We start from the raw sequence: 21,375 nt of genomic DNA on the forward strand, positions 1-21,375 counted from the left end.
AATCCTACTTAACTGGACATTTGCAAATTAAAAATACAATAATACTATGGTTTAATTTTCCTGGAGGAATAAAGATGGAATAAGACGTTGCATATATATTTCACACTCAAATATCAATCATCTACACAGATGAGCACAACTGTAAAATTAAACATTTCAAGTCATAAGATGTAATCGTAATTATCATGAAATAAAGTTCATGGAAACCATACTTTCTGAAGCTGATTCTTTTAAAATGAATGTTTAGAATAACACACAACATATTGGCAAAACATTCCCTTTATAGTGGCAAAAAATTGGGTGGAGGACGATGACATGCAGAAGTAACTAAAAGCTCACAAAACACTACAAACATTAACTATTATGCAAAATGGTACAAGTTGAGAAAATGGCAAACATAGAAAAACTAAAACTAGAAACATAGTTTAACAATATATATAACTATTTAGTGTGTGTGAAAATATAAGCAAATACACACATGCATATATACATACATATTCGCACAAAACATGGTTTAGAATCTCTCATTAAAAATTACTTATCAAGCCAGTCTTTGTGTCACGTGCAAATGTGTATGTTTACTACCAATTTCCAAGAAAATAAACTGATGTAACTAACAATAAAAGCACCTACAAAGCTGGCAGTTAAAATAAGATTGAGTTGAATATGTTCTCAATAATTTCCAACACTTTTAATAAACATTGTAAAAATCTGGTATAAATCCCAAAAAGAAGGGAAGTATAAAAACCAAGTAAAATATTGTATCGACTCTGTCTCCATTACTTTGTCATTGAATTCAAAAGAATTCAAAAGAATTCACCAATACATTGCAATAACAAATGAAGAAAGGAGGGGATAACTATAAGTCTCAAGGAGAATGTGCCCTTTTTTCTTACTGTAAGGCTATTCTTTCCCGGAAAAGTACATGTAAGAGATATATATATGTGGAAATATGACAAGGAGACAGGTATTATGAGCTAGATTCAGATAATGACTATCTTCTATCAAAAGAGGCCAAATTTGATCATTAGGAGGTAAGTTTTCAAATCAAAGTAATACTGGATTTGACGACAGGAAATCTCCAATTTAGAAAAAATATGTGCTCCAAAGTTCATTTAGAATACAAATAATGCTCCTAATCCAGAATACAGTTTTCCATGAAAGTAATACTGTACCTGATTGTTTATTTTTCACGTACCCATAAAAGCTTGGATACATAATGCTTAGGACTAAGGAACCCCCAAAACACATTCATTCAACAAATACCAATCTTTTATCAAGTGTAAACAGTTATTCTAAGCTCTGAGGATTTAGAAAACTGTATTTGAGTGAAAATGAATCCCAGTAGTCAATTAAGCCAATCAAGTTCCACTTTAATCCTCACTTGCACAGAAGCAGGTATTACTGTCATGTCTTCACGATGAAGATGTGGGAAGAAAGTCACTTGTTAAACCTCTTAGTTCTTGCTTCTGTGTATATTAAGAGAAGACCCATCTCTAGTCTCTAAAAGAGAAGGGATTTCTTCAGAGGAGTCTCCTCAGACATTCTAACTTGGAAATAAAGAGTAATTTCCCATAAGAGGAACAGATCCCAGGCCCCTGGCTTCCCTGATAACAATTATTTATAGTTGGGCCATCCTTAAGTATTCCTAATTAGGAGACTGTCAGTCTGTGTACATATATACATATATATTAAGTGTGTGTGTGCATGTATTTACCCTTATAGTCTTAATGTTCATGATTACAAATATTTATAAAACTAAAACTTTCACAGGGAAGCCATCTTTGAATATCCTAATTAGATGAAGTAGCATGGCTATAAATGCTCATAATATCCTATATTTTTCCTTCACAGCATTTATAACTGTAATTAAATAACGAAGCATGTAATTAATTGTTTAATATCCATGACACCCCATAAACTGAAGCTCCATGAAGGCCAAGGGTATGTTCATCTTGATTAATAATGCAATCTTAATATACGAGTATGGTACATGGGACATAACTGGGGCTCAATAAACTTTCCGGAACAAAAAACTAAATAAATCAATGATGATAAATAAGCAACAAAGGTACATTTCGATAGCATAATGTGTATCTACTAAATGTTTTTACATTTATCTCTGTAATGCATATTTTAGTATATATATAGATAGAGTCTATATACTAGGATATAGTAAATGCAGTGGGAAGTAGAATACAGGGATTAACTTGCATTTAAACTAAAATACAGTTTGCTATAATCATACACATACATGAAAAACATAATAGCAAAATCGTCCAGTATGAAAGTATACTATCTGGGTCTAAATCTCAGCTTGGCAATTTACTATGCTGTACGACTTTCAGCAAGTCACTGAGTTCAGTGTCCTCAACCATCAAATGGGGGAGGGAGAGGCAACATAATATCTGCCTCATAGGACTGCTGAGCTTAAATAAGTTAATATGTATAAAGGGTTAGAATAGTCCCTGGCAGAAAATGATTGATAGTTTCATGTATTGTATTACTATTATTACTATTACCACTACTATAAAAAGAGCAGTCCATTTAAAGTATGATGCAAGTGTGGATAACTAAGAATTGTATGTCCATGAGCAGAATGAAATCTATAGGATGGCTTATAATGAATATCTTTCTGAAAGAAGCAAATGATGGGAAAATAATTCTGTTTCACAAATTCTGTCACAGGAAGGGGCATTATAATTATGAGAGCAATCAGGACAAAGCTGGCTCTGTTTTTATATGCCTGTACAAATACTCTAAATTTTCACAAAGATCCTAAGAGAGTAGTTTTGTTACAAATGAGGAAACTAAGCCATCAAGAAGTTAATTAAAGTACAAGGATACATTGCAAAGAAGGGGAAGAATAAAGATTCAATCCATCTGTTTTTGTTTACTTAAGCTGTAGGAATGCAATATACAAGAAATGGATTGGCTTTTATAAAGGGGACTTATTAGGTTACAAATCCACAGTTCTAAACTAGGAACACGTCCAAATTAAGACATCAACAAGGATACCTTCACTCAAGAAGGCCAATCATGTCCAGGGTTTCTTTGTCACATTGGAAGGCACATGGCAATGTCCGCTGTCCTTCTCTCCTGGGTTCTGGCTTCAAATGGCTCTCACAGCTTATGGTATCTTTTTGGTCATTTCCTTCTGTATCCCCAAATATCTGTCACTTGGTTTCATCTCTCTGTGCTCTACATCAGATCTCCAAGCATCTGTCTTCTCTCTCCAAAATGTCTCCTTCTTAAAGGATCCCAGTTATGGAATAAGACTCACTTCAAATGGATGAGGTCACATCTCCATCTAATCGAAAGGACCCACCAACAATTGGGTGGGTTGCATCTCCATGGAAAAAATCTTATCAAAACATCCTGCCCCCACCCCCGCAAGATTGAATTAGAAAACCTGGCTTTTCTGGGGTACATAACAGTTTCAAACCAGCATACCTATGCTGTGTTATTTCACCACCTTTTGAAATGGCTATGATACTTAAATTATTTACTTATTATATCCTAAGCATTGTGCTTGGTATTATGACTCCAACAAGATACTGTTACCTCACCTCAGAAGCTAACAGATTCATTGGGAATAAATACAAATAAATACATTGTTATCTATTCACACTTAGGTAAATGGTGATTACTGAACACTTAACATATTCAGTAAGCATTTTCCTAAGTGCTTTATATAGATTACCTGTCCTAAACAACTCTTTCAGAAAATGTATGGAACTAGGTCTTATTTTCATCTCAGTTTTATAAATGAAAATAACTGAGGCTTAGAGGGATTAAATATATGCCTTTGGCTTCTTTTCTATAACGAATCCAATGTTTTATATCCTATAAAAGTTTATTCAGACACTATAAGAAAACAGGATAATGGTCAACTTCAGCTGTGACCATGGTACAACAGAAATCATCAGAGGAAGATAACATATTGAGTTGTGACTTTGAAAAAAATACAGCTCTGTCTGAGAGGGTGAAGAATATACCACGGAGAAAGGAAAAGCATGTGCAGTTATGAGAGCGAGAAATACACTAGAATATTCAGAGAAGAGAAGTAGTATTAAACGTGGGGAGGGAACTGAATGTGGGAAGTAAGAGGGTAAGTTGGCATTAGCCTAAGTTGCTCTTTAGATATCATACAAGGGAGTGCATACTCTGGTAGGAAATGAGTAGCCAAGGAAGAAGTTTAAGTATGAGTAAAAAGATTAGTTCAATACATTATTTTTATTAGAGAAGTTGTCACTTGACAGAAAAAAAAAAACATGAATAAAATACAGGATATTTATATTCTACCCCACACCAACACCTTGCATTGGTATGGAATATTTGTTACAATTTAAGATAGCGTAATTTTATAATTGTACCATTCATTAAAGTCCATGAGTTAACTTAGGAGTCACTGTTTGTGTAGCGTAATTCCATGGGATTTTTAAAAAACATTATTCCCACAAATACAATCTAACATTTCACCTTTTAATCATTTTCAGGATATATTACTCGGTACTGTTGATTGCATTCACAATATTGTGCTACCATCACCATCATCCATTATCAAAACATTTCCACCACTCCAAATAGGAATCCTGCATATTTTAAGCCTTATCTTTCAATTCCTTATCCCACCCTGCCTCCTGTGTAACTTATACAATAGATTCCGACTCTATGAACTTGCTTATTGCAATTGATTCAAATTAGTGAGATTATACAATATTTGTCCTTTTTCATCTGGATTATTTTACTCTGCAAGACGTTTTCAAGGTTCATGTATGTTTTCACATGAATCAGGACTTTATTCCTTTTTTTATGGGTGACCAATATTCCATTGTATGTAATCAGGATATTTTGTTAATCCATCCATCAGCTGACGGACAGTTGGGTTGCTTCCATCTTTTGGCAACTGCGAATAATGCCACTATGAACATCGGTGTGCAAATATCTGTTTGAGTCCCTGCCTGCTTTTAATTATTTTTGGTTTGTAGCCAGTAGTGGGATTGTCAGGTCTATGGTATTCTATACTTAGCTTTCTGAGGAAATGCCAAACTGTCTTCCATAGCAGCTGTATCACCTTATATTGCCCCAGCAATGAAGAAGTATTACTATATCTTTGCATCCTCTCCAACACTTACTTTACATTTTTAAATAGCAGCCGTTCTAATGTGTGTGGGAAAAAAAGTTCACCATGGTTCTGATTTGCATTTCCCTGATGGCTAATGATGTTGAGCATCTTTTCATGTGTTTTTTTGGCCATGTGAATAACTTCTTTGAAGAGATGTCTTTTTTCAAGTCTCTTACCAATTTTTAAATTCAGTGTTTGTCTTTTTATTGTGAAGTTGAGAGATTCCTTTTTATATTCTTGATATTAATTGTCTACCAGATATATAATTTTCAAATATTTTTCCCATTGTGCAAGTTATCATCTTACTTTCATGATAAAGTCCTTTGAGATGCAAAAATTTTAATTTTGATGAGGTCCCACTCATTCATTTTTCTTTTGTTGCTTGTACTTTTGGTGTAAAGTCTAAGTTATCATTGCCTAACACAAAGTACTGAAGATGCTTCCCTACATTTTCTTCTAGGAGTTTCATAATTCTAGCTCTTATACTTTTAAATCCTTGATCTATTTTAAGTTAATTTTTGCTTATGATATGAGGTAGGGGTCCTCCTATTTCTCTTTTGCAAATGGATATCTAGAACCTCCAGTGCATTTGTTAAAAAGAATGGTTTAAGCCCAATTGAACAGTGTTTGCCACCTTGTCAAAAATCATTTGGCCTTCTCTCTCTAAGCCCAACTCTGCAAGTGAAATCACTGCCCTCCTCCCTACACAGGACATGACACCCATGAGTGAAAGTTTCCCTAGTGGCATGGGAGATTACTTCCAGGGATAAGTCTGGCCTTCGCACTGTGGGATTAACAATGCCATTCTGATCAAAATGGGGGAAAGAGGTGCAATAAATAAGGTATCAGTGGCAGAGAAAGTTCAAATAGAGTCACAAGCCTACTCAGGAGCTCACTCTTATGCAAGCTCCAGTTAGACATTTCTACTTACCATAGCTTGCCAAACCCCAACCAAAACCATTCCTGTTAATTTTAAAGAACACTTAGGGCATTATACAAGATGCTACAAAGGTTCCATGCACTAGGGTAACTTTCCAGAAACCTACAACCTTCAGATGAGTCCCCGGATCAGATAAGTCCTGAAATGCAGAGGGGCCAGGCTCTCCGGAACATGAATTAGTTCCATCCCCCTATCCCATATTACTGACAGCCATTTCCAACATAAAAAAATTAGGATGGGCATAGCCTAAATACCCCTAAGGAGTGGCAAGAAGTTCAAAGGTAATGGTGGAGTTATATAGGGAAGGCAGGGTTTAAAAATGAGTATGGTTATTGAATCATTATACTGATATTTCTTTCAGTCTCCAGTATCTTAGAGAAGCTAGAAGTAGAAACCTAAAATTGTAGAATCGTAATCCATACCAAACTCTGAAATCTGTTCTACAACTAACTGTTGCAACGCATTTTGAAATGCATTGCTTTTTTGTATACATGTTATTTTTCACAAAAATGAAAAAAAAAGTCTTCTAGCTTCTAGCATTTTGGAGCAGCTGAGGAAAAATCTGAAACAGTGGAATCGTAATCCATAATAAAATCTGAAATCTGCTCTGTAACTAGTTGTCGAAGCATTCTTTGAAAATCATTGTTTTGGCTCTCTTTTCTTTGTATATATGCTATATTCAACAATAAAAAACATTTCAAATAAAAAAAATCAATTGGCCATAAACGTAAGGGTTGATTTCTGAGCTCTCAATTCGATTTCAGTGGTGTATATGTCTGTCCTTGTACCAGAACCATGCTGTTTTGATTATTGCAGCTTTGTAATAAATGTTAAGATGGGGAAGTGTGAGTCCTCCAACTTCATTCTTCATTTTCAAGATGGCTTTGCACTTGATATTCTATCAATACCTGAATAAGTACATTTTTCTGCATGTTTATCCTATTGGTGTTCTTTGAGCTTCTTGGATGTACATAGTCACGTTTTTTGCTAAGTTTGAGTCATTCTCTCTCATTATCTCTTTGAATATTTCTTCTGCCCCTTTTTTTCTTTCCTGGGATTCTCATAATGCATATATTAATGGATTTCATGGTGTACTATAGTGTCTTAGGCTATTTTCACTTTTAATATTTATTTTATCTGTCTACTGCTTTGCCTGACTCATTTCAAGTGTTTTGTCTTCAAGTTTACTGTTTCTTTCTTCTGCAGTCCAATCTGCTCTACTAACCCTCCTGGGTATTTTCATTTCAGTTATTGTGGTCTTCAATTCCAGTAGTTGCATTTGGTTCCTTTTTTCTTTTATTGTATAGTATAACATATATACAAAGCAAAGAAATAAAAAAGCAATAGTTTTCAAAGCACTGTTCAACAAGTAGTCACAGGACAGAACCCAGAGTTTGTCATGGGCTACCATATGATCCTCTCAGAGTTTTCCTTCAAGCTACTCCAGAATATAGGAGGCTAGAAGGCTTAAATATTTTTTTATCATCACAATTGACAAAAAAATAACATATATACAAAAAAGCAATAAATTTCAAAGCACAGCACCACAATTAGTTGTAGAACATATTTCAGAGTGTGACATGGGTTATAATTTTACAATTTCAGGTTTTTACTTCTAGCTGCTTTAAGGTATTAGAGACTAAGAGATATCAATTTAATGATTCAGCATTCATATTCATTTGTTAAATCCTATCTTCACTGTATAACTCCACCACCGCCTTTGATCTTTCCATTCTTCTCATTAGGGATGTTCTGAGCTATGGCAATTCTAACTTTTTCATGTTGGAAGGGCCTGTCACTAATATGGGGAAGGGAGATGGTACTATCTGATGTTCTGGTGAAGCTGCGCCCTCTAGGTTTCAGGACTTATCTGAACAAGAGACCCATGTGGAGGTTCAAGAAAGTACTCTAGTGCGTGGAACCCTTGTGGAATTTTATATATTGCCCTAGGTATTCTTTAGGATTGGCTAGAATGGTCCTGGTTGGGGGTAGGCAGGTTATGATAGGTAGCGAGGTCTAACCAAGGCTTGCGTAACAGCAACCTCCAGAGTAGCCTCTCTACTCTATTCAAACTCTCTCTGCCACTGATACTTTATTAGTTACACTTCTTTCCCCCGTTTTGGTCAGGATGTAATTGTTGATCCCACAGGGCCAGGGCCAGATTCCTCCCTGGGAGTCCTCCTCTCCCATGTGGCCACAGAGACTTTCACCCATGGATGGCATGTCCCATGTAGGGGGGAAGGCAATGATCTCACTTGCAGAGTTGGGCTTAGAGAGAATGATGCATTTGGTTCCTTTTAAAATTTTCTATGTCTTTACTCAGACTCTCATATTGTTCCTTCATTGTTTTTCCTTAAATCTTTTAGTTGTTTCTCTGTACTTTCCTTCATCTCCTTGAACACTTAAAAAAAAAATTTCTTTAAAGGTTTTGTTTGGTATGTCCACATTCCTGTCTTCTTTGTTGGTGTTTACCATATTTTTATCCTTTTCCTTTGTATGGGTCATCATTTCCTGTTATGTTTGTCTTGCAAGCTTTTGTTGCACACTGTATACTTTAATATTTTTACATTTAACTGTGATGTACTCCCTGGGATGTCTGTTTCATGGTTTTATAACCAGATGGTGATAAGAGAGATTGTTCTTGAGTTTCAGTCCTCCTGTCAGGAAGGCCTGCCCAAGGCAAATGCACTATGCAGGATTTTCCATTTTTCTGGGCTTCTGTCCTGTCCTAGGATTTTGCTTGTTAGCTGCTTTGGAATTCCTTTGTTGACAGGTGTCTTGTTGTAGACCCTGTTTCTCAGGAAACAGACCTCCCTCTCCTGGGTATTTGTCACTGGCAGGCCTTTGTCCCAGACAAGGCTTCTACAGCTTTTCACATTCCTTTCGTTGCCTCATGCTGCTTTTGCTTGGAGGGTAAATTCTGGTTGGAGGGTCACCCTGAAGAGGACTTTCCCAAGTCAGTTTTTCCAGCCAAAACAGGGCCAGGGACTACAAAGGCAGCACAGACTAGCTCCAGAGAGACCTGGGGAGGGGTCAGGAAGGGCGTCAAAATCTCGGATGGCTCCCCAAAGCTGAGTTTTCCTGGCCTGACGGTTAAATTCAACCCTTCCACTAATTGCTCCCAGCAGCCCTAAGGAACCATTGCATCTTTAAATCTCCGCCACTTCCAGCCCTGTCCGGGGAGGGCTGAAACAATGGCTGCCACACCTTTGTCCACAGCTGAAACAATTCACTCAGAGCGGGAACCAGTAATCAGAATTCACTAATCAAAAACCATAATCAGCTGTACCCACCGCCTTCTTGGGGAAAAGATTTTTACATGTCTTTTGTCACCACGAGCTTAGCCAGGGACTGGACCCCATTATGGTCTGCCATGAGAGTGGGAGGTGGGCACCGGAAGTTTTTCCATGGAGAGAGCAATTTACAATCTTTACCATAATTTATCTTCCTCTTCCCTCTGCTCTTCCCTGGATGATGTACAACGTTCTTCTGCCCTTTGGGGTTTCAAAACATTAATTTCAGACAAACCTTGCCTGTTTAATAATTATTTTGTGGGAGGACTGAATCCTGGAGCTCACTACTCCATCATGTTCCCTGGAATTCCAGGGTAATCCTTTTTTGGGGGAGGGTGGTGCATGGTCCAGGAATCGAACCCAGGTCTCCATCATGAAAGGCAAGCATCTACCACTGAACCACCCACACACCCCAGATGAATACATTTTTAAGAAACATTACTAGCAGGAGTGCAGATATTGCATTAGGAAGAGAGATTATAGAAAGATAGTCTAGAACCTTTTCAGCCACAAATTAGGTGCACGTCTACATTTGTGAATCACAAATGGCTAGGAGAGGCTTCAAGAACAATTCTTAAATGATGCTATTGATTAAGGCTTCTTAAGTAAACACAGGTTATACTATTCAATTGTTTTAATTTGTAGGAGGTAAACTGCCTTTCTGCAGACTTTGCCTAGGATTAAAGAGGCTTGGACCCGAAATCTCTCTCTTAAGTCACTCAACAAATTACAGCATATCATATTTAACTGGCTCATTTGATCTTATTTGAAAAACAAAATTATTTTTTGTAATTTTTCATAAGAAATATGAATACAAAATATTGTCATGTTTTTCATTAGTTGTTTTTCCTTATTAACAACCAGAAGCTTTTCTTCTCCAGAAGTATTTATTTATAACTTTTAAAACTAGAAATCTAAATGTTCTTGTTCTAAAAAGCACAATTACTATAAAATAGGTCACTGTTTCCTAAATTAATTTCACTGACTTCCTAGAAAAACAAGTGAATGACAGAAAAGATGCAAAGTCTTGCCCAAAATGGCTGAAAAATAAGTCAGTTCAGCTAAGGTTCTATAATGTTGAGAATTATAATAAGCAGCACTTCCAAAAGTTCAATATAGCAGCTGTATTCAAGTAAATGACCATTAAATGTTTACCTTAGTAATAATCCTGTAAGTAATGAACGTTTCAATTGTAGTAACATGGCTTTCAGGTTCATCAACTGTAATGAAGAGATCCTTCAAATCTGGCTCATCTTCAAACTTGATTTGGTTTATCATTGATAAAGGAGATGTTGGCATAACAGGGCTGAAAGAATTCATGTCCATCAATGAGGCATCCTAATGAAAAAAAAACATATAAAAATCAAATCAATAAAAAAAAAAGTAACAACCATCACTTTCTTACACCACCAATATTAGTAAAATATGTCAAGAATAAGACATAATTGGAATTCCAATTAGATATGATATACTGAACACATATTTTTATCTCTGCTTCTTCTTAATACCTACTCCCAAATGAGAGTAATTAAAGAAACAAACAAAAGGCATAAACCCTCAAGGTTTTAAAGAAGAGACTACAGCAAATGAGGATTGTCTACTTTGTAGAAATCAGAACTCTAATTTCAGGTGATAACTGAAATAGTAGTGCAGAGAAAGCTGAAATCTAAACCTACAAGAGAACTGTAAACTAGGAGGAGTCAAGCACCATGACAGAGATCCCATAAGGGCTCAGGAACCGGAAGTAGCAGGAACCTTTGGACATAGCGGTGCTTGTAAAGCTAAACCAGAAGGACTGGTTGATAAGCAAATAAAACTTTAAAAACCCTAGAGTCCCTCACCTGCTTCCTGCAATCAGGCGACTTCCTATTCCCCACCTGGCGGAAAACTGGGAAAAGACTTTCTGGAGGTCTTGGGACCAGGTAGGATGGGGAGAGGGGCTCTAAGAAAACATCATGTGAAAGTCCCCCATCCAGATGGAAAGACATCTGACCCTCTTTTGTCACTTAGACCCAAGAACATTGGCAGCAAAGCATAATCCCTACTCACTGCTTGGACATTTCCTCCTTTAAGTGATCAGGCCACGAGAAAACCGAGATGAGGAGGCCCCTGATGAATTAATAACCAGGTCTCTCCATAATCACTCCACAAAGAAGCCCTCCCCATGCATGCAGAATGTCTCCTCAGCCTTTCAGTATCAGGTGTAGGAAACACCAAGCATGAGGAAAACCTCTAATGTGAAAGAAAGAGTCGCAAACAAAAAAAGTAAGAAAATTAAAGAAGTAGATGGAATAAACAGAGCAGAAACCAAAAAGTAAATAAAACAAAACTCCATGAAATCATCAGAGAGACGAGAGAAGACATTAAATCCATCAATGACAACATGGTATTATGGAAAGAAGCATTCAGAGAGCATCAGCCACAACAACAAAAACGGGACTCCTAGGAATAAAAATATTTTAGCTAGATAAAAAAATTCAAGAAAAAGTTTAAAAGATACAAAGCAAGAACTCTCCCATGAAGCTGAACCAAAAGAATAAAGACTGGTAAGTGAGAAAGAATCCAGGCAGACAGTGCCTAAATAAAAGGAATTTCAGAAAATGGAGAGAAGGGAAATTATTAAAGCAGTAATAAGGGGAAATGTCCTCGAACTGAATCGTTTTCAGATTGAAAGGACCCACCATCCTCCCACACAATAAGCAAAACAACGGTGGGGTTGGTAGAGCTCCTACCCATCATTCGCATAGTGCCATTTCAAATAGTAAAGATTTAAATAAAAATTCCAAAAGTTTCCAGAGAGAATATAAACAATAATATAATATAAATACAACAAGAATCTTAGGAATCAGGAACGATATCAGATTTCTCAATAGCAGTACAAGATATCAAATGACAATAAAGTAATACCTTCAAAATTTTGAGAGGAAAATATTTTCCACTTAGAAATCTGGAGCTAGGCAAATTGTTATCCAAGTACACAGGCAAAATAAAGCCATTTCAGGCACGCATAATTTTAAAAACTAACCAACAGTGTAACTGTTCTTTAGAAACTTCTTTACTTCTACAAAATAGGGGTATATACCAAAAAAAAAAAGAAAGAAAGAAATATGATCTTACAACACGAGATCCAGCAGAGGAAAGAAGCAAAGGAAATTCACTGGATGATGGTAAAAGAAAGTCCAGGTTAGAGGCTTTGCAGAAGAACTAGAGAACAACCTTTACAGACTGTACCAGGAGATGGAGTCTTCAGGGAGGGAGGGAGATGAAGAGGGAAAAAAGAATGAAAAGAGGGAGAAAGGAAGAAAAGGGGACAGGAAACAGAAAGAACAAAGAGTGAGGGAAGGTAGGAGGGAAAGAAGAGAAGGAAGGAAGGAAAGAAGGGAGAGAGACAGAAGAAGCAGGAAGGAAACTGATGGATTACCTGATGTGATTAAACATAATGAGAGAAAGCCCACTTCTATTAGATTACGGAGATGAACTGTAATTGAAACAAAGAAAATCAAGAGGGCAGGAGAAAGCAAGAGGAAGAGAAAGGGACAGAAGGGAAACAGGGGGTGAATGAATGAATGAATGAAGGGAGGGAGGAAGAAAGGAAGGAATTAAGAACTCAGGAAAACGAAAGCTATACAAGAATGAACATGTAATCATAGTTCTCTATATGGCATGGTGATGAATAAATGTAAGTTGCTCTTAATACAGGATTTAACTAAAACTAGTGATATAGTAAGATGATGGGAGAAGGAAAAATACATGTATATGTTTGGGGAAGGGGACAGGGCCTATAAAATAGCTTCAAAAATATCAATGCCATAACGGAAAAAGAAAGATAGGAACTATTCCAGATTGAAGGAGATCAAAGAGATACAACAGCTAGAAGCAATACAAGATCCAAACCTGGACTGGACACTGTACCACAGTGGGGAACTATTTATGTCTCTAAAGATGATTGGGACAACTTGAGAAACCTGAATGGGTTTGGGGACTAGACCATGGTATTGTGTTAATGACAATTTCCTGATTTGGATATCTGCACTGTCATTATGCACAAGACTGTTCTAGTTTTCAGAAAATAGAAACAGACCTATTTAGGGGTAATGGGACATCATGTCTCCAAGTTACTCTCAACTTAGAGACAGTGGGGAATCTAGTTCTTTGTAGTAACTTGCAACTTTTCTTCAAGTTTGAAATTATTTCAAAATGAAAATATGTTTACCGTTTCAACAAGTCAAATCAGTCTACAAAGCTTAAAACCAAAACAAAATCAGCATGCCCTAATTCAGTACTGCCATTGCCAGTTCATACTTCTCAGTAACATATTTAGAATTCTCTTAGCTGTTTGCTTCTTTGCATTTTACTTATTTTAAAATAATACATATTGCCATTATTTTTATTTTTCAATTTAAGTATTATCAGTAAGTTTCATATTAGGAAAGATGAAGAATATTTATTCATTCATTCATTTAATTACACTAGTACACACTTATGCATTCCTTTTTTATTCGGTGGTTAATAATCCATAAATATCACATTTTTATGTGATGCTCAACAGTCCCAAATTTGGCTGACAGGAGCCCCTTCAAGCTGGTGCTTGTTTCTTTCTGATGTTTTTATCATTCCTTGAGCATTTCTTTATTTTCAGACCTAATAGGAAGTTTCAGGCCCATATGGTATTTTTCCCACCCCAGTTCTCGGAAGCAGACATTTCTCCAAGAAGCTTTGGTTCCTCTGTAGAGGAGACTGGCATTTAGAAATCAAGATATAAATATCAGGAGATACATGTATTATACAAATACACATATATATGTATAATACCTACAAACAAATACATACACAGATCTAGACAGATGGGGGATAGCTTAGATAGACAGACAGACAGACAGATAGATAGACAGATAGAAAAGAAGGGAAAAGGGAAGAAGGGAAGGAGGAAAGAAAGGGAGGGGGAGGGAGGGAGGAAGGAGGGAAGGAAGATATATATTAAATATCTTGAGTTCAGACTGATACCTCAATTCTAATACACAATCACTTCACTCTGCCTTTCCCCTTTGCATATTTGTAACTATCTCCTCTAACAGGGGAAATCCTAGCTCCCACTCTCCTGAACAGATTTGTTGATTTGCTTGCTCCCCCTGTATGTCACCAATCCCCTGACCGCAGAGCTAGGGCCCCAGCCGTGACCACCTCCGCCGAGGCAGCCTCACCTATGTCACCTCCTCGGACCCAATCCCACCAGCCATTTCCTTGGCCACAATGGTTGACTCCTCAGCTACCTTTAATAGTTTGCTGTTTTTAAATAAAGGAAAAGGAGGAATGGGAAGGGCTATGTGTTGTGTGTGTGTGTGCGTTTTATAAAAATAAAAAGGAAACAAAGGGATACTATACAGTAAAGTACAAGTACAAATAACGCTTCACTCAAATGCAAAGATTAAACTTAATAATATCAATAGAACACTTGAGTTACTTCGGCAGTGGTGGTCGAGACTTTTTCTCCTAATCTGTATTTTCTTTATATTTCCAAAAATAAAGATGTAGATGTAGAATCAAAAGCTGTGCCTGTTGTTAAAAAATAACTAAAGTTAACTGACACACTTGGAGTTTCGATCCGTAACAAAGCCCATCAGAGTTTAGCAACAGAGTTGGTCAGTCCTGTGTGGAAAAATGATTATAAAGGAAATTTAAAAAGTGAGTTCTAGTCCTGTCTCTGATTAGACAGGTAATTAGACAGGTAATCTTGAACAATTAATTTAGCCTGCTAGGTGAAATTAAGAGTTGAGATGTATAGTCTTCAAAGCCTCTCTCAGCTCAAAGGCTAAAATAATACAATTTACAAATATATTACTCTAGTAAAGGATGAAATCATAATATACACTTATTTTATCCTCAAAACAAATCAGCATAAATGCTTCTAAAGCGCCAATAACATCTAGAACACTACTCTAAAGGCTCTTGCCTCAAAAAGTTTAGTTCACTGAACTAGAACAAAGCATTTAAGTGGCCTTTCAATGCAGTAACAGAAGAAATATTATAGGACACAATGTTGGAAGAGACAAGAACAATGGTCGGTTATATTAAGAAGGTTCAGGCTACTGTGACCACAAAAATGATTTATGAAAAGAAAAGCTCCATTTAGGTATGATTCAGGCCATGGAATAGAGGACAGATTTCAGTTGGGTTAACCAGACATATGAAAATACGGAAGCAATAACCATCTCAAAATAAAAGTTTACTGAAATAAATCATAGCTTATCCCTCTGACAGAATACAATAAAGTGATTAAAAAGTAATGTTTTAGAAAAATATATAGCAACTTGGGAAAAGTTTTACTGCATGTTATTAAGAGAAAAATAGCAGAGTTAAATTTTGTGTATGACCCAAATTTTGATGTGTTTATATATGAGAGAAAGAATGACAGAATTTAGAAGTTCTGCAAGAAAATGTTAATAGAAGTTATTCTGGGCATTGAGATTACTGCTAAGTATATTTCTATGTGAGTTTCTGTAGATGCCAAATATTCTAAAATAAACATATTATTTTATAATCAGAGAAAATGTTAAAAATGGTAGTGTCAATAATGTATGAAACACTGTGTTAAGTGAAGAGAATTCTAGAGGGCCATATTGATAAAAGACCTTGGATTATATTTGATCTTTTTTAACTCACCATATTTGCATAGTTAAATAAGAAATTTACAAATATGTATGAAATCCCATGAAAATGGGATTGTCAAAATAAATTTTGGAATGCTGACACAATAGAATACTAAGCAGATGTGAAAAATCAGAATTCAGAGCTTCCACAAATAAGCATGCAATCCGCGGATACAAAAATCTCTCTCATTTCATATTAATAGCTGTCTATCTCTGAAAACACATTAAAAATCTAACAAATTTTAACTTGATTGGCAAATGTACTTTAAATTTTACTGCTATTGCATATAACCATGTGCTTTGGGGCTCTTTATATTCACTCTTCCAACTTACCACAGCCCACTTCTTTTACCTACTACATAATTTAGCATTCTATTTCTTCTGCTTAAAATGCATCCTTTTTTAGAGTGGGAATCTGCATGAATTTACAAAGGCTTACAATTCCAACAAGTATAATGTGGTATCATAAAAATATGCTTCAATATCTAGCAAAGGAAGAAAATTACAGGCTGAAATTTAGCAACATCCAAGATTTCAGGCAAAGGATTTAAATTACTATGAATCATTCAAAAACATTCTTAAAACCTTAATAAAACTGACTATCCAAAGTGTTTTATATTCACTTCAAAAAAAAAAAAAAAGAAAGAAAGAAAATGGACTGATAATACATAAAAGCTCTACATTTGGACATCAATGACTGAAGAAAATAAGTGTTTGAGAAGATCCAAAAAAGCAATTAGCCAAAAAGAAGGCCATTTAACCTTTCGTGACTGATGTGCTTTCGGAAATGGATTATTAAAACTTGTTCTTTCCAATCAAAGGTCTAGCCTCCACAATAATGTGTGCCCTCCTTCTCTCTCTCTCTCAATCTCTCTCTCTCTCTCTCTCTCTGTCTCTGCTTCCCTCCCTTCCTTCCTCTCTTTCTTTTTCTTTCTCCCTCCCTTTTCTCTCCTTTCTCTTCTTCCTTCACCATTCATTCTCGGCATTTAGTATATGCCCTTTATCTTATGGTCTTTTAAACACCAAAAATACATCTTTTCCTGTGTTGTTCTTCAACAGATTAAAGCAGAGTAAGAGACACTGTCTATGTGGCAAATCCCTACTTCTTAAATAACATTTAATACCTTTTCTATAGCTAGGAAAGTATTGTGAAACACACACAACCAAAAACAAACAAGCAAAGCCTTAGGATGGTTTCTGGTTGAGATTTGAATATGTGTAATGGAAAAATAAGCCCAATTTGTTGCTGGAAATTACTACCTTTTCTCCTTATGCAAACCGCCACTTCCACTCTAAGAGGAATCATTTAAATAACTGGACTGAAATAAGCAGACCTTAGAATTGTACTAGTATGATATTGGAATTTATCGATGAAGTCACTTGCAAATTAAGAGTAAGTATTCCCTGTAGTTACTCTTGGTTTATTACAAGCAAGAGTTCTCTGATAACATTATATCAGAGTACAGATATACCTATACGCAATAAAAATTTGTAGAAGGAAGGAATCATTATTAAAATATTTCACCGTCACTTCTACTCATTCATTTTGTTACTGGTTAACAAAAGACTCCAATAATTTCTGGAAACGTGTGTCCCTCTTTGCTTTAACTCTCTTAGATGGTTGCAAAGCTCCGCTATTGAAGTAAATAAAATACATGGATTTAAACAATTGTTTGCCAGTATTTGAGCTCTCATGAGATAAACACCAAAAGAAACAAGTTAACAGATGAGATACGACCTCCCGTTGAGGAGGCCTTCCTTAAGGTCCCCTCACTAAAATGCTACTCGGGATCATCTCATAAATATAACATGAATTACTCTGATAATAGTAGATTGCATTCACCATCTGTGCATAAACAGCTATTTTCTTCTTTACAAGTAGAGGAGCAAAAAACCAATGTGAGAAATGTGATAAATCAAAACAGTGGCATGAAAAGGCCATGTAAATAAAACTGCTGATGTACAAGAAACATGCACACCAAGAGACATCTGGTAAAAAAGTAACTTAAAGTGGAGGGAGTTTGAGAATCCATGTTGTCAAGAGGGACACTCATCTTGATAAGCCTAAATTTATACATAGCAGCTGTGTTTTAGTTTACAAATCCTTCCAATCTGCCTGCTTATAATAATAATAAAAAATGAGAAAGACCTTCTGTGGAATACAGTTGAAAATGTGACTGGGGGGAGAACGCCATTTTCAGTCATGTTCTATGGAAGGGTGTAAAACATTTAATCCTGTTTGACATATTTCTCTTGGTCAAAAGAAAAAGTATATTTGCATATGGTATATTAAAAGAAAAAAGTCTCTGTAGTCAGGCAGAGCTAAATGTAAACCAAGTTTAGACATACACTGGCTGTGTGAAGTTGGTCAATTCATTTTATTTTTCTGAGGTTAGGTTTCTCACTTGTAATCTCTTAGCAAGGTCTTATTTCACCTTTGGTCACAGAAAGAGTACGGAGAGGATAAAAAGAGGTCTTATTTCACCTTTGGCCACAGAACAGTATGGAGAGGATAAAAAGAATAATAAAGCACATACTGATTGCTTGAAATGATGCAAGAAATGTGCTCTATATTAATTATCTTAAGTAAATATACGGTTGTATTTTCCCTCTTTTTAACCAGACAGCAATGCTATTGAGTAGGTGTTCTTTTATCCTTTGTTTTCATATGAGAAACCAAGTTAAATCACTCTTCACATTGTAACACCTATTCGATGGAGGAACCTGTATTTGACCTGCTAACTGCCAGTAAGTGAAACTTAACATTAGTATATGCAACTGATCTCAATGATGTCACTGAACTCACTTTCTCAGTTTCCCAGGAAATTAATTAGAAATCTAAAACAAGAATAAAATCAACTTCTATGGTAATATATGGCTATGTATTATACAAAACTTGAAAAAATACAAGTACATTCAAGGTCACCCTTTTGGAAATTAGAGAATACCAGAAAGAGAAGACTGGAAAAATAAAACTGTAGTACATATACAAAGGTATATGTACTACAGGGCAGTAAAATCAACTCCAACTTCATGCAATAACATGGATAAATCTCATAAACCAAATGGTATGAGAAAAAAAAATCAAGGAAGAATTCATACAGGATGGTATCATTTTAGAAAGTCCTAAAATATACAAGGGCCAAATACACATAAATCTTTAAATGATATTGTTTAGATGTATATACAAACTTTTATGAAAAGCAAATGAATGATGATACAAAATTCAGATTATCAGCTGCTTTTAAGCAGGAGAGAGAGAGAGCGTCCTGGAGAGGTACACAAGGGATGCCAAAACTTCTGGTTGTGTTTTACTTCTTAAGGTGAGTGGTGGGAATATAGATAAATATTCTATTTAAAAGGATTCTTTGTGAAAGGAGTTTGCAAACTTTTCCTGCAAAGGCCAGATGGTAAATATTTTTGGCTTTATGGGCCATAAAGTCTCTGTCACAACTACTCAATTCTGCCATTGTAGTATGAAAGCAGCCAGAGGCCATCCATAAATGAACGGGTAGGGCTATGTTCTAATACAACCTTATTTAAAGAATAAGGTGACAGATGACATTTGTCCCTTGGGCTGTAGTGTCCCCCTGCTTTATACTATAGATACTATTCAGCTAGCCATATAATATAGCTATATAGATAACATAATACGGATATACATATTTATATACTTTGGTATGCATGAAAATGTTCTATAATTTAAAAAATCATTTTTAAAGTTTCAAAAGATATGTTCAAGTAGGATAAGAATATACTTTCAATGAATGAAAACTGCTCACTAACTTTCTTTTCATAGTTTTCTCATAAGACCTGTAGAAGTAAAAATAAATAAGTTCCTTTAGAGCACTGTAGGCAAGTAGAAGGTAAATTCCAGATTTTTAGCATTTGTGTTTCTTTTAGGGGCCTTTTCTTCCTACACTCAGCCATACCCACTCAGGAATCACGGCAGTACACAACCTCAGTAAAGACTACATATGCAAGCAAGGGCAAGAAAAGACGCACTAAGATGCTATGAGGCAACCTCATTAGTTTAGTATGCTCTCCAACACCCTGCTATGGTTCATAAGTGTCCCTCAGCAATAAGTCATATTATAATATGTAAAATATTTAAAGCCATGACTGTGAAAATCTACCAATGACAAAGGCCTATTTTGAAATTACCTTAAAACAAGCTTGGCGTACTGAATACGTATCACACATAATATCAGCCAACTACTCAATTGTGGATTCAGTGATGACTAAGTGGAAGCACAACAAGCCGGGAAAAGTAATTACTGAAATCATAACTTTTGAAGAGGTTAAATATATGCCCTATGGACAGGTAACACTGCAGACCCAAGTCAGAAAGGCAATCTGTAAAGATTTGTACTGAGCTCAGCTAGCCAGCTGTGTGCACTTAAGCCGCATGACTACAATGGATCCTAGGCTACAGTACAGTAAAACTAATCCCCCCATCTTCATAGATATTTTCCAGGAAAGGGTTGAGTTACCTGGATATTTATTCACACAGACAACGTTTAAAGAGGATTTCTGAAGAGACTTAAGATGTGCATATAAATATATTAGGAAACATAGTAGATGATAATTCCAGATATGAATAAATGGTGATGAACAATGAAGTGCTCCAGAGAAACTGGAGAGGGGTGCTGGAAGGAGGGACTAAGGCAGTGAGGAGAAAGGAATGCTTTTGATAAAGCAGTAAGAGATGGCATTGTTAAGGAGGTAATGTGCGAAGGAGTCAGCTACATAAAATATTAACGGAAGAGGATTCCAGGGAGAGGGATCAATAATACCCAAGGCAGGAAAACACTTAGGGTATTAGAGGACCAGAAGCAAATGGCTGGAAGGTAGGCTTTAATGAAGAAATAAACAACAAAACTCACTTTGTCATTTACTGTGACAGAATTTCAAGTATTTACATTTTTATCTTGTAGGTCTAAAAAAAAAGAAAGAACTCCATGACTAAAAATCCAAAAGTAAGAGACCTGTTGCCCAGCCAGAGGTTTATAAGGATCTGTGTGGTCTGACTACAACTATTCATGAGCATTAGCCAACTGGAGGTTATTAATCATAACTAAGGCATTTCACTTTATCTCATCTATGCTTGAATGATCTCTCACATAGTGGAAAATTTCCTGTTTGTATTTAATTTGTAATAGAAAAAAAATCAATTTCTTTATTCAGAAAGGTTCAATGTACCACTTGCCTATAACTTCCACACAAAACCATCATGGTAGATGGTATGATTGTTCAATAATCCCTTGTCTTCCTGTGAAAGGATTAGACATCCTTGTCCACTGGGAGGTGAGCTCTAGCGTTTCTCAAGGAAAAGTTTCCCATCCCCAAGGGTTTGACAAGTGTGAT

At 35.9% G+C, this 21,375-nt stretch overlaps 1 protein-coding gene across 3 annotated transcripts in view; it reads right to left on the reverse strand.

Annotated features, from left to right (window-relative positions):
* Window positions 1-21,375, reverse strand: part of SNX7 (sorting nexin 7) — a 103,192-nt gene that overhangs the window by 73,960 nt on the left and 7,857 nt on the right. For all 3 annotated transcript variants that reach the window (XM_077120171.1, XM_077120169.1, XM_077120170.1), the window contains exon 2: window positions 10,517-10,699. In XM_077120171.1, the coding sequence (XP_076976286.1) occupies window positions 10,517-10,687 (171 nt within the window). In that variant the 5' untranslated portion in view covers window positions 10,688-10,699. The remainder of the gene's footprint in view (window positions 1-10,516; window positions 10,700-21,375) is intronic.

This window comes from Tamandua tetradactyla, chromosome 11 (assembly GCF_023851605.1).
Source record: "Tamandua tetradactyla isolate mTamTet1 chromosome 11, mTamTet1.pri, whole genome shotgun sequence".
Taxonomy (NCBI): Eukaryota; Metazoa; Chordata; class Mammalia; order Pilosa; family Myrmecophagidae; genus Tamandua; species Tamandua tetradactyla.